General features: G+C 38.1%; 1 protein-coding gene across 2 annotated transcripts in view; it reads left to right on the top strand.

The window, feature by feature from the left end:
• The first annotated feature begins 4,130 nt into the window (after positions 1 to 4,130).
• LOC119590462 (transforming growth factor-beta-induced protein ig-h3-like) overlaps positions 4,131 to 12,500 on the top strand; it is a 10,841-nt gene continuing 2,471 nt past the window's right edge. Inside the window, exons 1-11 of one of the 2 annotated variants that reach the window (XM_037939123.1) lie at positions 4,131 to 4,230; positions 5,338 to 5,546; positions 6,175 to 6,370; positions 7,012 to 7,220; positions 7,578 to 7,776; positions 8,362 to 8,570; positions 9,068 to 9,263; positions 9,806 to 10,026; positions 10,732 to 10,927; positions 11,600 to 11,820; positions 12,402 to 12,500. The exon at positions 12,402 to 12,500 is cut by the window's right edge and continues 91 nt beyond it. In XM_037939123.1, the coding sequence (XP_037795051.1) occupies positions 5,424 to 5,546; positions 6,175 to 6,370; positions 7,012 to 7,220; positions 7,578 to 7,776; positions 8,362 to 8,570; positions 9,068 to 9,263; positions 9,806 to 10,026; positions 10,732 to 10,927; positions 11,600 to 11,820; positions 12,402 to 12,500 (1,869 nt within the window). In that variant the 5' untranslated portion in view covers positions 4,131 to 4,230; positions 5,338 to 5,423. The remainder of the gene's footprint in view (positions 4,231 to 5,337; positions 5,547 to 6,174; positions 6,371 to 7,011; positions 7,221 to 7,577; positions 7,777 to 8,361; positions 8,571 to 9,067; positions 9,264 to 9,805; positions 10,027 to 10,731; positions 10,928 to 11,599; positions 11,821 to 12,401) is intronic. The other variant, XM_037939131.1, reaches the window with a different exon arrangement.

Here is a 12,500-nt window from a genome sequence, read left to right as displayed (position 1 = left end):
ACGAAACTCAAAGTCCATTCACCTAGGAGAACTGGATGGGACCGCACTTCGCATGTCATCCTTACGGAACGCCCCAACCATAACATTACGATGCCTTGTACTGTAAGCGACTCGGGAGAAGATTCCAAGCGCTCACAAAGGAAAGTTTTGTATTTGGAAGGAGAAATGAATAGCTGTATTTCTTCTGTGCATGTCTTGTGATTGGTAGTGATATGTGTCGATTCTTTGTATTGTGAGAGAATGGATCTTCCAAAGAAACCGGTCGTGTCGTGTGTGTGTGTGTGTGTGTGTGTGTGTGTGTGTGTGTGTGTGTGTGTGTGTGTGTGTGTGTGTGCAGTTTAATTTGACTCCTGGACAGGACTTGAAAATAAATATTATGGCCACATATCGAGTACTGTAATAAACCGCGTGTTTAGATAGGATACAGTGATGAACATTATTAGATATAAATGTACACAGGTAGATACAGACAGATAGACAGGCAGACATATGCAAAGATATAGATGACAGAGAAACAGATGAATAGATAGATAAAGAGAGGGACAGAGAAATAGAACGGCAGACAAACAGAGACATAGTGATTATAACACAGTCCTTTTTTGTAATACTCTACCATAGTGCTATATGAACATTGAATTGATCTCTAGCACATGTATTTGTTTGATCATCAACCATTCTGGGAATCCTCAAACATCGCCTTATGGACCAAAAAACATTCTTGCCCGGGGACTTCGATTCCAAGCCCCACCCTATCGCTATATTTTTTAATACGGGGCTAATGACCTTAGATGTTGACGCGGCAGAGAGTGCTCAATAAATGAAATAAATAATAATGTTATTAACAATGATAATGATAATAATAGCAATACTACTACTACTGGTACTACTACTAATAATAATGATGATAGTAAAATAGTGTAATAGTAAAAAGATAATAAAGATAATGGTAATAATAATAATAATAACAATGGTAATGATAATAATGATAATAATAATAACAATGATAATGATAATAATGACAATGATAATAGTAATAATCATAAGAATAATGATAATGATGATGATAATAATGATGATGATGATAAAATAAAAGTAATAACATTGATGATGATAATAATAATAATGATGATAACAACCATGATAATCATAATAACAATGATAATAATAACGATAATGATAATAAAAATAATAATAGCAATGATAATGATGATAACAACAATTGCAATAATGATGATAATGATAATATAATAATAAAAAAATAGTAATAATAATGATGATCATAATAATAAAAATAATAATAATAATAGTAATACTGATACTACTTCTAGTAATTATGATAATGATAATAGTGATGATAATAATATAATAATAATAATAATAATAATAATGAAATAATGATGATAATTGCAATAACAGATATGATAATGATAATGATAGTAATATGAATAATAACAATAATAATTATAGTAATAATGATAGTGGCAATACAATAACAGTGATAATAATAACGATGATACTACTGCTAATGCTACTAATACTAGTACTACTACTAATATAATGAAATAATAATAATGATAATAGTACCAATAACAGTAAAAGTAATAACGGTATCAACATTAATAATAACCATAATGATAATAGTAACAATAATAGTCATAACGATAATGATAACAGTAATAATAAGAATAACATAATAATGATAGTAAGATATTGATCATAATAACAATCGTTTTGACAAGAACCCCAAGACTGAAATTATGAATATAACAAAAAATGAAATAAAAAAGGACTGAAATGTCTGTGTAAAGAAGATTATTAAGCCTCAAGGATTAATAAACATATCATTTTTTCGATTTTACAAACCAGAAATATATCATTATACTCTATACCTTTACGTACGCATGTGAATCAAGCTCCCTTCCTTTTTCTTTCTTTCTTTTTCTCCTTCTATCTCATCATACTAATACACCCAAGTCCTCACATCATGTATTTATTGTTTAATTCATATGAGTATATAATTCGCTATAACTTGTTCGAAAGGGTTAAAGAGTTACATGAGTTTGGGCTAAGGTCCGCGTGGTAGAAAACGTGATCTGTCTGGTTACTTTTTTGCCAGTTTTAGTTAAATCTCTTTGTTATATATTCATTTGTTTCTTCTTCCTGTTTTTATTGGTTCGTTTTTTGTTTATCATAATCGTGAATATAAGTGCATAAGTCTAAATTACAGATAAGTTTTATTTTTTATTCTGTTTCTGTTCGTTATTTTCATCCTACTCATGAAAATAAGTACACTAAGTTAACCCAATCGCCACGTTTGGCAAGAATACATGCCATGCCCACTGTAACACAGGTTTATTTATTGTATTCACACATAGATGGCTCTACAAGGGCTTAGTCATCAAGGGGTCACTTATTAGTCCTACCTTTCTCACCTGTTTACCCTTTTCCTTGACTTTTGGAAAGGATCTTTTGCATTATTTCATTGTCTTAAATGTTAACAAGATTTTAATAATACTTTAATAATCATAACATCAATAACAATAATAACAGTATTGATATCAATTGTATTAAAAGGAAAAACGCATTTTCCCGCCAATTCAAGGAATGGGAAATCAAGATCATTCAGTAGGGCCTACTGATAGACTCCTTGGAGGCTGAGCACATGTGGAGCCATCTGTATGTAACAAAATTCACAAAAACCTGCAAGGGACAGAACATAAATCCGGGGTGATTGGGTTAAAATATAAACACGATTGTCTCCTTACCCCAACCATGAATACAAATACACAAACTTAAAGCATAAATATAACAGTCTCTTCCTCCCAATCACGAATATAAGCACACATTTCCATACCCTCAAGTACAGACATATCCCATCTTTACGTAAAGGATAATTCAGTACCGACCGGAAGAAAGATTTACGTAACTTCACCTTCTTTGGATTTACGTAAGGGTCCCCTGCTTCGCCTTCTGTTAGCCCGGGGTCCCTTTAGGCAGAAGTCCCGTTTAGGATGTTGCATAAGCCCGGCACAGAGGAACGGCGGCGGTGTTACGTAGCTGCGAAAGGGGGTGGGAGGATGGGAATGGTGGAGGGGCGTATTAAAAGAGAGAGAGAGAAAAAAAGGGGACACGTAACCAGGAGTGGAGGGAGGAAGAGGAAGAGGAGGAGGAGGAGGAGGAAGGGACGCTGTATATGAAATAATAATGATAATAAATAAATAAATAGATTAAAAGTAATAAAAAATAAATAAAAATACGTAACCAGGCGTAAAGGGATGAGGAGGAGAAGGGCGATGTATAAAAAAGACCAGGAGGGAAGGGAGGAGGAGGAGAGGGTGGAGGAGGAAAAGACAGAGGAGGAGGAAAAAGGGAAGAGGGAGGAGAAGGTGGAGGAAAGGGAGAGGGAGGAGGAGGAGGAAGAGACGGAGGAGAAGGAGGAAAAGACGGGAGAGGAGGAGGAAGAGGAAGAAGAGACGGAGGAGAAGTAGGAAGGGACGGGGGAGGAGGAAGGGGAGGAAGAAGAGACGGAGGAGGATGAGGAAGGGACGGGGGAGGAGGAGGAGGAGGAAGAGACGGAGGAGGAGGAGGAATGCGAGCCGTATAAAAAAGACAGGTGACCCCGAGCTTCATACACTCCTTGGCCAGCCTTCAACAACGCTGGTCAGTCGTCTCTGCCGCTCTCGACACTGAAGGAGATTAAAAAAAAAATGTTGCGAGCCGGCTTTTCGGTACTGCTCGTGTCCCTGCTTTGCATACAAGCTCAGGTACGTACTCGAATATACATTTTAAGTGTAAAAATATACATAAATCCTACAGATTGAATTTTAATGTAAAGTATATATCTTAAATGTGAAAATACATTATAGACGAGTACGATAGATTTATATCTTTAATGTAAAAATATAACATATATGTATTCGATAAGTTTAGAGATATAAATGTAAAATACACCACAAACAGACTTCATAAGTTAGTATCTATCTTAAATGTAAAAATGCAACATACTTAAACCCTATATATTAATAAGCTTTTGATGTTAAACACTACATTCACCAAAATAGTGTTTAACGCACATCCGATATATCCGGAATTCAATTGCAACTTCTCCATATCGATCTCCGTTCCTTCAGGCAGACGAGCATCTTCGAGGTCTTTGACCAGCAAGAGGCTTCACGCAACTCGTCGACTTGGTTGTCAAAGCCGGTCTTGCAGATACTGTTTCTAATGGAGGTAAAGTAATGACGTGGAGTTTGATCACAGTAGGTAAATTGTTGCATATGTTGGAAGCTTGTACGGTCTTCTTTCGGGGGTTGCGTGTTGGTGTGTGGTGGTGTGTGTGTGTGTTGTGTGTGTGTGTGTGTGTTTTGTGTGTGTGTGTGTTGTGTGAATAAGTATGTATATGTGTATAGTATATTGGTGTATGTATGTATATGTTCGTGTTCGTGTGTGTGTGTGTGTATGTGTGTAGTATATATATATATATATATATAATATATATATATTATATATATATATATATATATATATATATATATATATTAATATGTATGTATATATCATATATATATTAACATTAATATGTGTATATATATATATATACTATATATATAACTATATATATATATATATATATATATATATATATATATATATATATATATATATATATATATACATATATATATACATATAAATATAATTGTGTGTGTGTGTGTGTGTGTGTGTGTGTGTGTGTTTATATGTATATATACGTCGTATATACATTATATATATATTATATAATATATATAATATATAATATAAAACAAACACACACACACACACACCACACACACACACACACACACACACACACACACACACACATATATATATATATATATATATATATATATATATATATATATATATATATATATATATATGTATATACATACATACACATACGTATGTGCTAGTGTGCGTGTGTGCATACACTTATAAAAAGTATGAAACACGCATTTGTTCATATATTTTAAAGCATTGCAAATTGCAAAAGAGATTATAAGATGCTTGTACAACAAAGCCTGTGTAACCCAACAAACCTAGCTTTGAATACCTATATAACACACCACATTAATACCCGTATTATTCATCAGCAATCAGCAATCATCAACATTACATATATTTACAAGACCATCTCCCTATACCAATGCAACAAAATCCACACTTCCACACATCCACATCACCACCACCACCACCACCACCAACAACAACAACAAACAAACAAACAAACAAACAAAACAAGATATAAAAAAAACGATAACCTCCCCCCCTTTCTCCCCTCATCTAAACCAGGCCCCTTCACCATCTTCGCACCCACCAACGAGGCGTTTGAAGCACTAGACCCCCAGCTGGTCAATTCTCTCCTGGCCGACACGGAAATGCTAAAGAACGTGTTGCTGTACCATGTTGTGTCTGGGAGAGTCGCGTCTTCCAGTCTCCGAGATGGCATGGTGGTCGATTCTGTCCAGGGAGGATCTCTGCGGATCAACGTGGATGGAAATGTGAGTATTTGCCTTGTGGTGGATCATACGCTCGTTGGTGTTATTATTATTGTGTTGTTATTATTGTTGTGTTTAGTATTGTTTTGTTGTTGTTATTACCATTATTATTATTATTATTATTATTATTATTATTATTATTATTATTATTATTATTATTATTATTATTATTATTATTTATTTTCATTATTATCATTATCATTAATACTATTAATAATATATATATATATATATATATATATATATATATATATATATATATATATGTGTGTGTGTGTGTGTGTGTGTGTGTGTGTGTGTGTGTGTGTGTGTGTGTGTGTGTGTGTGTGTGTGTGTGTGTTATATATATATATATATATATATATATATATATATATATATATATAAATATATATATATATATATATATGGAGAGAGAGAGAGAGAGAGGTGTAGAGAGAGAGGTGTAGAGAGAGAGGTGTAGAGAGAGAGAGAGAGAAGAGAGAGAGAGAGAGAGAGAGAGAGAGAGAGAGAGAGAGAGAGAAAGGGAAAAAAATGCATGAGAAAGAGAGAGACAACTTTTTTTTAATATCCTCCGCACAACTCCCCTCTTCCAACGTACATTTCCCTCAATGCCTTACCAACTTCTCAGGGTGTCACAGTCAACGATGTAGCAGTGACCCAGGCTGACATCACGGCACGGAACGGCATTGTCCACGCCATTGACCAAGTGCTGATGCCTCCTGAAGACGTCGGTAACCTTGCAGATGTCTTGACGTCACGGGGATTCGGTCAGCTCGTCGATCTGGTTGTGACAGCTGGTCTTGCAGATACGGTTTCCAATGGCGGTTCGTAATGGTGGCTTTCATGGGGTTATGTGTGCGTGCGTGTGTTTTGATAATGGGATCTTTAGTTGCCTTGGGTGTGGATATTCGGGGATAGTTTCAATTTCTTTTAGATAATGATATTGTGGATATTGTTGTTGTTGTTTTTTTCTTCTCTTTTTCTTTAAGGTGAGATTTTAGTTTAGTTTCTCTCTCGCTCTTCTCTTCTCTTCTCTTCTCTTCTCTTTTCTTCTCTTCTCTCTCTCTCTTTCTCTCTCTCTCTCTCTTCTTTCTTTCTTTTCTTTTCTTCATGTGGGATTTTAATTTACGTGGTTTCAGTAAGAAATATAATTTGCAATGGCAAGCCTTCAGAAGAGGGTGTCATGAAAATATATTGCTATATATATGTATATATTATATATATATATATATATATATATATATATATATATATATATATATATATATATATATATATAATATATATAGCTCCTGTACAGCACTGTACTTGAGTATCGCTGTTATATCATTTCCCGGGAACATTTTACAAAACGCATTTTGAAAGAGAGAGAGATAATTAACCATAGCAATATGCATTCACAACCATGTATATCATATACAGAAAGTGTAAAAGAATACATATATTTTTTTTTCAAATTTCACAGGTCCCTTCACCATCTTCGCCCCGACCAACGAGGCCTTCCAAGCCCTGGACCCTGAGCTCGTGCAGGCTCTGCTGGCTGACCCTGAGAGGCTGAAGAGTGTGTTGCTGTACCACGTCGTGCCCGGGACCGTCCTCTCGTCGGCCCTGAGCGACGGGCTCCTGGCGGCCACCGTGCAGGGAGCGGACCTTAGGGTCAATGTTAAGGCCAATGTGAGTGTAGCTTTTACTCAGGTTTGTAAAGTGTAAATGATAGGGAGGGAGGGAGAGGGAGAGGGAAGGAGGGAGGGAGGGAGGGAGGGAGGGAGGGAGAGAGGGAGAGGGAGGGAGAGAGAGAGAGAGAGAGAGAGAGAGAGAGAGGAGGTGAGCAGGAGAAGAAAGAGACAGAGCAATAAAGTGAAAGAGAAAAAAAGTGAGGGGTTAAGAAACAAGTAAAAAAAAAGAGAGAGAAAAATATACGTACTTACAAAAACATATCCACTTCCCACACATAAGAATCAACCGACTAATAAACACAATATCTACCCAAAGCCAACATTTCCACTCTCAACGTCGCATTTCCCGTCACAGGGGGTGACTGTCAATGACGTGGCCGTGACACAAGCCGACATCCCAGCCAGCAACGGTGTTATTCACGTGATTGACCAGGTGTTACTCCCCCCTGGAAACGACGTGGGTAATTTGGCGGAAGTTCTGTCGGCTGAAGGCTTCAGTCAGCTCGTCGATTTGGTCGTGAAGGCCGGCCTGGCTGAGACTGTTTCCACGGGAGGTACGAGCGTAAATATATATTTTTTTTCTTTTCTTTTTTTTTCTTTTCCTTTCTTTTGACTTTTTTCTTTCTTTTTTTTTTTTGCGTGTGTGTGATTTTATAAGATATGTCGATATGAGTTGAGATATACTTTTTTTTTTCTTTTTTGTATTAGGATGTTGTGTGTGAACTTAAATACGTTTTATTTTTGGTTATGTTGATATGTTAATACGAGAGCTCAGATATATTTTAGTCTTCTGATACGAGTTTAAATATATTTTGTCTTCAGGTTTTAAGATATTGCGATGCGCGTTGAAATATACCTTATATTGTGATTAAAATATTTGATGCGAGAATGTGTTTGTACGATTGGAATATTTCGATACGAGCCTAACATATTTTTTTTTTCTGTGAATAAGATATTTCGATACGAGTTTAAAGATCTATATATATCTTAATATTTATTTATCTATATATTTTTTTTTTCTCTATTTCTAAACATTTCGAATACGTGATGAACAAATGGATGTAAGATACCGCTCAGCTATGACCTTCAAGAACGAGAAATCTCATTTAAGAAATATAATAACAATAATGTATACACAGGTCCCTTCACCATCTTCGCCCCGACCAACGAGGCCTTCCAAGCCCTGGACCCTGAGCTCGTGCAGGCTCTGCTGGCTGACCCTGAGAGGCTGAAGAGTGTGTTGCTGTACCACGTCGTGCCCGGGACCGTCCTCTCGTCGGCCCTGAGCGACGGGCTCCTGGCGGCCACCGTGCAGGGAGCGGACCTTAGGGTCAATGTTAAGCCCAATGTGAGTGCAGCTTTAAGGTTCTGTTGTTGTTGTTGTTGTTGTTTTGAGGTATCTGAGTTGGACATTTTGAATTAGGATATATGCTAACTTATGCAAGTAGGAATGTACAAGGATATATACACGGACGCACACATGTACAAACGTAAACATAAACGCATAAATGCAAACGCGAGCACAAACACATCTACACAGACACATTCACACAAACACTTACACACTCACACACACAAATGCTCACACACACACACAACAAACACTCACACAAAGACAACAACCAAACACACATAAACACAAACAAACAAACACATACACACACACACAAACATACACAAACACAAACACACAAAAACACAACCAACCAAACACACAACCAGGAAAAAAACACAAAACAAAAAAGAGAGAGAGAAAAAAAGAAAACTTTTACACAAACACAGTAAATTATCGAGTCTCCTTCCTACTTCCCTTCTTTTACCAACTCTCCCTTTTCTCCTACGCAGGCGGTAACCGTTAACGACGTGGATGTAACGAGAGCAGACATCCAGGCGAGCAACGGGGTAATCCACGTCATAAACCAGGTCCTGTTGCCTCCTGAAGCTGCGGGCAACTTGGCTGAAGTTTTAACCACAGAAAGATTCAGTCAACTAGTCGATCTTGTTGTGACTGCTGGCTTGGCTGATACGGTTTCTAATGGAGGTAGGTAGGGGGGGATTAAGCTCAGTGATATGTAGTAATGTGATTAGGAAAACGGTCATAGTCATGTAGGAATCTGGCGGATGAGGAGTTCTTGGCGAGTTCGAAACGTCACGATTTCATTGCCTGTCTTAGTGTGGCTTTTTTTTTCTATTCATCCTTGTTGTAGATGTAAGTGTGTTTGTGTTGTATGCAGCAATGGGCAGTGCTATGCAGTAGAGAGTTTATCATATACGTGTGTTGTTGCTTTTTTATAATTATTATTATTTTTTTTGCTTGCTTGATTGGAACTTTAGATAGAGTGTGGGGGGAGGGGAGTTAATCGTATTATCATTTTCTGTTTTGTGTGCGCGAATGTACAGTTGTATATGCACACACACACACACACACCACACACACACACACACACACACACACACACACACACATGAATACGTACCCCTGTATATATGCATATACACATCCACACACACCTCTCTTACGCCGCGTTATTTCACCCACCCATTCATCCCCAGTCTCTCCCAATCCTCCACTTCCTCCCGCAGGTCCCTTCACCATATTTGCCCCGACGAATGAAGCCTTCCAAGCCTTGGACGCTGACCTGGTGACCTCTCTGGTGTCTGACCCCGAGAGGCTGAAGAAGGTCCTCCTGTATCACGTCGTCAGTGGCAACGTCCTCTCCTCTGACCTCAGCAGGAGTGCCATGGTCCCGTCTGTTCAGGGGGCACCTCTCAAGGTCAGCGTGGAAGGGACCAGCAACAACCTGGTGAGTTAAGGCATTGTACTCTCTCTGTCTAGATGTTTGTCTGTATATTTTTGTCTATATATTTATATATCTGTCTATCTGTCTGTCTGTTTGTCTGTGTCCGTATATCTATCTATTTCTCTCTCTCTCTCTCTCTCTCTCTCTCTCTCTCTCTCTCTCTCTCTCTCTCTCTCTCTCTCTCTCTATTTATCTATCTATCTATTTATCTCTCTCTCTATCTATCTCTATGTCTCCCATTTACATTCAATGCAGACCTCTGCAGATATATAAATTTACCAATATAACACGTATCAATCCATCGAGCTTACCTTGCCTCACCGTAAATAAAACAGGGAAGATCTTGAAAACACACGAATACTCGTTTGTTTTCCTTTTCTTACCTTGCCATGCAGATAAATCAACGCACGGAAGATTAAGAAAACACACAGATACTTTTACTTTCCTTATCAAACTTCGTCTTATTGTCTTAAATAAATCACCGCAAGGACGATCATGAAAACACACGAATAATCGCACATTCTCTCTCTTTCTCACCTTATCTTACCTCGTAATTAAACGAACACATGGAAGATCAGGAAAAAAATACACAGATACTCTTTTGTATTTTGCACATATAGATACCCTTTGTTTTTGTTTTTTACCCGATTTTTCCTCCATACAAACTATCCAACGGCGGTCCTCCACGCATCTCCTCTATCCCCACAGAAGGTGACCGTGAATGGGGCGCCTGTGACACGAGCCGACGTCCCTGCGAGCAATGGCGTGATTCACGTCATCGACCAGGTCCTCTTGCCGCCTGAGGAGATGGGGAACCTTGCCGAGGTCCTCTCCGCTCAGGGATTCACCCAGCTCGTTGACCTCGTCGTCGCGGCGGGATTGGCCGATACGGTTTCCAGTGGAGGTCAGTGTTTTCTATGGGGTGTTTATAATGGAGGTTGGTCTGTTTTTTTTTTTAATGGAGGTCAGTCAAAGGGTTTTCATTGGAGGTCAAAGGGTTTCAATGGTGTTCAGTCAGAGTGTTTTCAGTAGATAGCTTGGGTGACTTGTATGACCCGGTTTGACCTACGGGTATACCTTTTTTTTTCTTTTTTTTTGGGGGTGGGGAGATATTAGATATTTGCCCTTAGTTCTATAAAGCCGTTATTAAGATATCCATTGATTCCGGGATAATATAGATAAATACTCACCATCCCTAATGCTATAAAACCATATGATATCAATTAATCCGGGATGATATAGATACGAATCATCCCTATTCCTCAATACCGAAGACCGCGCCACTTTTTCCACACCCTTATAAAACCCACATTCAAGATATCCAAACAATCCAGGGACAAACGGACACCTCACCCATCCTCATCACCATCAATAATTAAAAACCCACACCAGTTAAAAACCCACGCCAATTAAAAACCCACACCAATTAAAAACCCACGCCAATTAAAAACCCACGCCAATTAAAAACCCACGCCAATTAAAAACCCACACAGATTAAAAACCCACGCCAATTAAAAACCCACACAGATTAAAAACCCACGCCAATTAACACCAAATCCTTCACTCTCTCCAACAGGTCCCTTCACCGTTTTCGCCCCGACCAACGAGGCGTTCGCAGCCGTCGACAAAGCGACATTAGACAGCCTCTTAGCTAACACAGAGATGCTTAAGAGTGTCTTGTTATACCACGTAGTCCCGAGCTCCGTCTATTCGCCTCAGCTGGGGGATGATCTCTTGGTTAACACAGTCGAGGGGAAGCCTGTAAGGATCAACACTGCCTTCAGTAATGGAATGGGTGTAAGTATTTATCTCAATCTTTATCTGTATAGCTATCTGTCCGTTTCTTTCTATCTGTCCGTTTCTGTCTCTCTTCTCTTTTCTTCTATTCTCTTCTTTTCGTTTCTCTTCGCTTCTCTTCTCTTCTCTTTTCTTTTCTTTCTTTCTTTTCTTTTCTTCTCTGCTCTTCTCTTCTCTTCTCTTCTGTCTCTCTCTTCTCCCCCCCCTCTCTCTCTCTTCTCTCTCTCTCTCTCTTTCTCTCTCTCTCTCTCTCTCTCTCTCTCTCTCTCTCTCTCTCTCTCTCTCTCTCTCTCTCTCTCTCTCTCTCTCTCTCTCCCTCTCTTCTCTTCTCTCTTATCTCTTTGAAATGTTGAAATATTGTTGGTATAACTCTTTTAAAGGTAAAAAAAATAATGTTGATATAACTTATAAAAGGTAAAAAATATCACTGGAATAACTCTTTTAAAATGATAAAAAGTATCACTAGCATAACCCCTCAATGATCTAGAAAAAAAATCAACATTCAGCTTAAATGTTCATCCACTATCGAATACTGATTTCCCGACTTGCGAATCATATCCTCATCGCTTTCCCACGAACAGTCTATAACAGTCAACGGCGTGAACATCTCAAGAACAGACATCATCGCCAAGAACGGTGTGATCCACGAGGTAGAGAGCGTTTTAATGACTCCACAGGGC

This window comes from Penaeus monodon, chromosome 3 (genome assembly GCF_015228065.2).
Source record: "Penaeus monodon isolate SGIC_2016 chromosome 3, NSTDA_Pmon_1, whole genome shotgun sequence".
Classification (NCBI taxonomy): Eukaryota; Metazoa; Arthropoda; class Malacostraca; order Decapoda; family Penaeidae; genus Penaeus; species Penaeus monodon.
The sequence above is the reverse complement of the archived record's forward strand: the minus strand, read 5'-3'. Positions and strand labels throughout refer to the sequence as shown.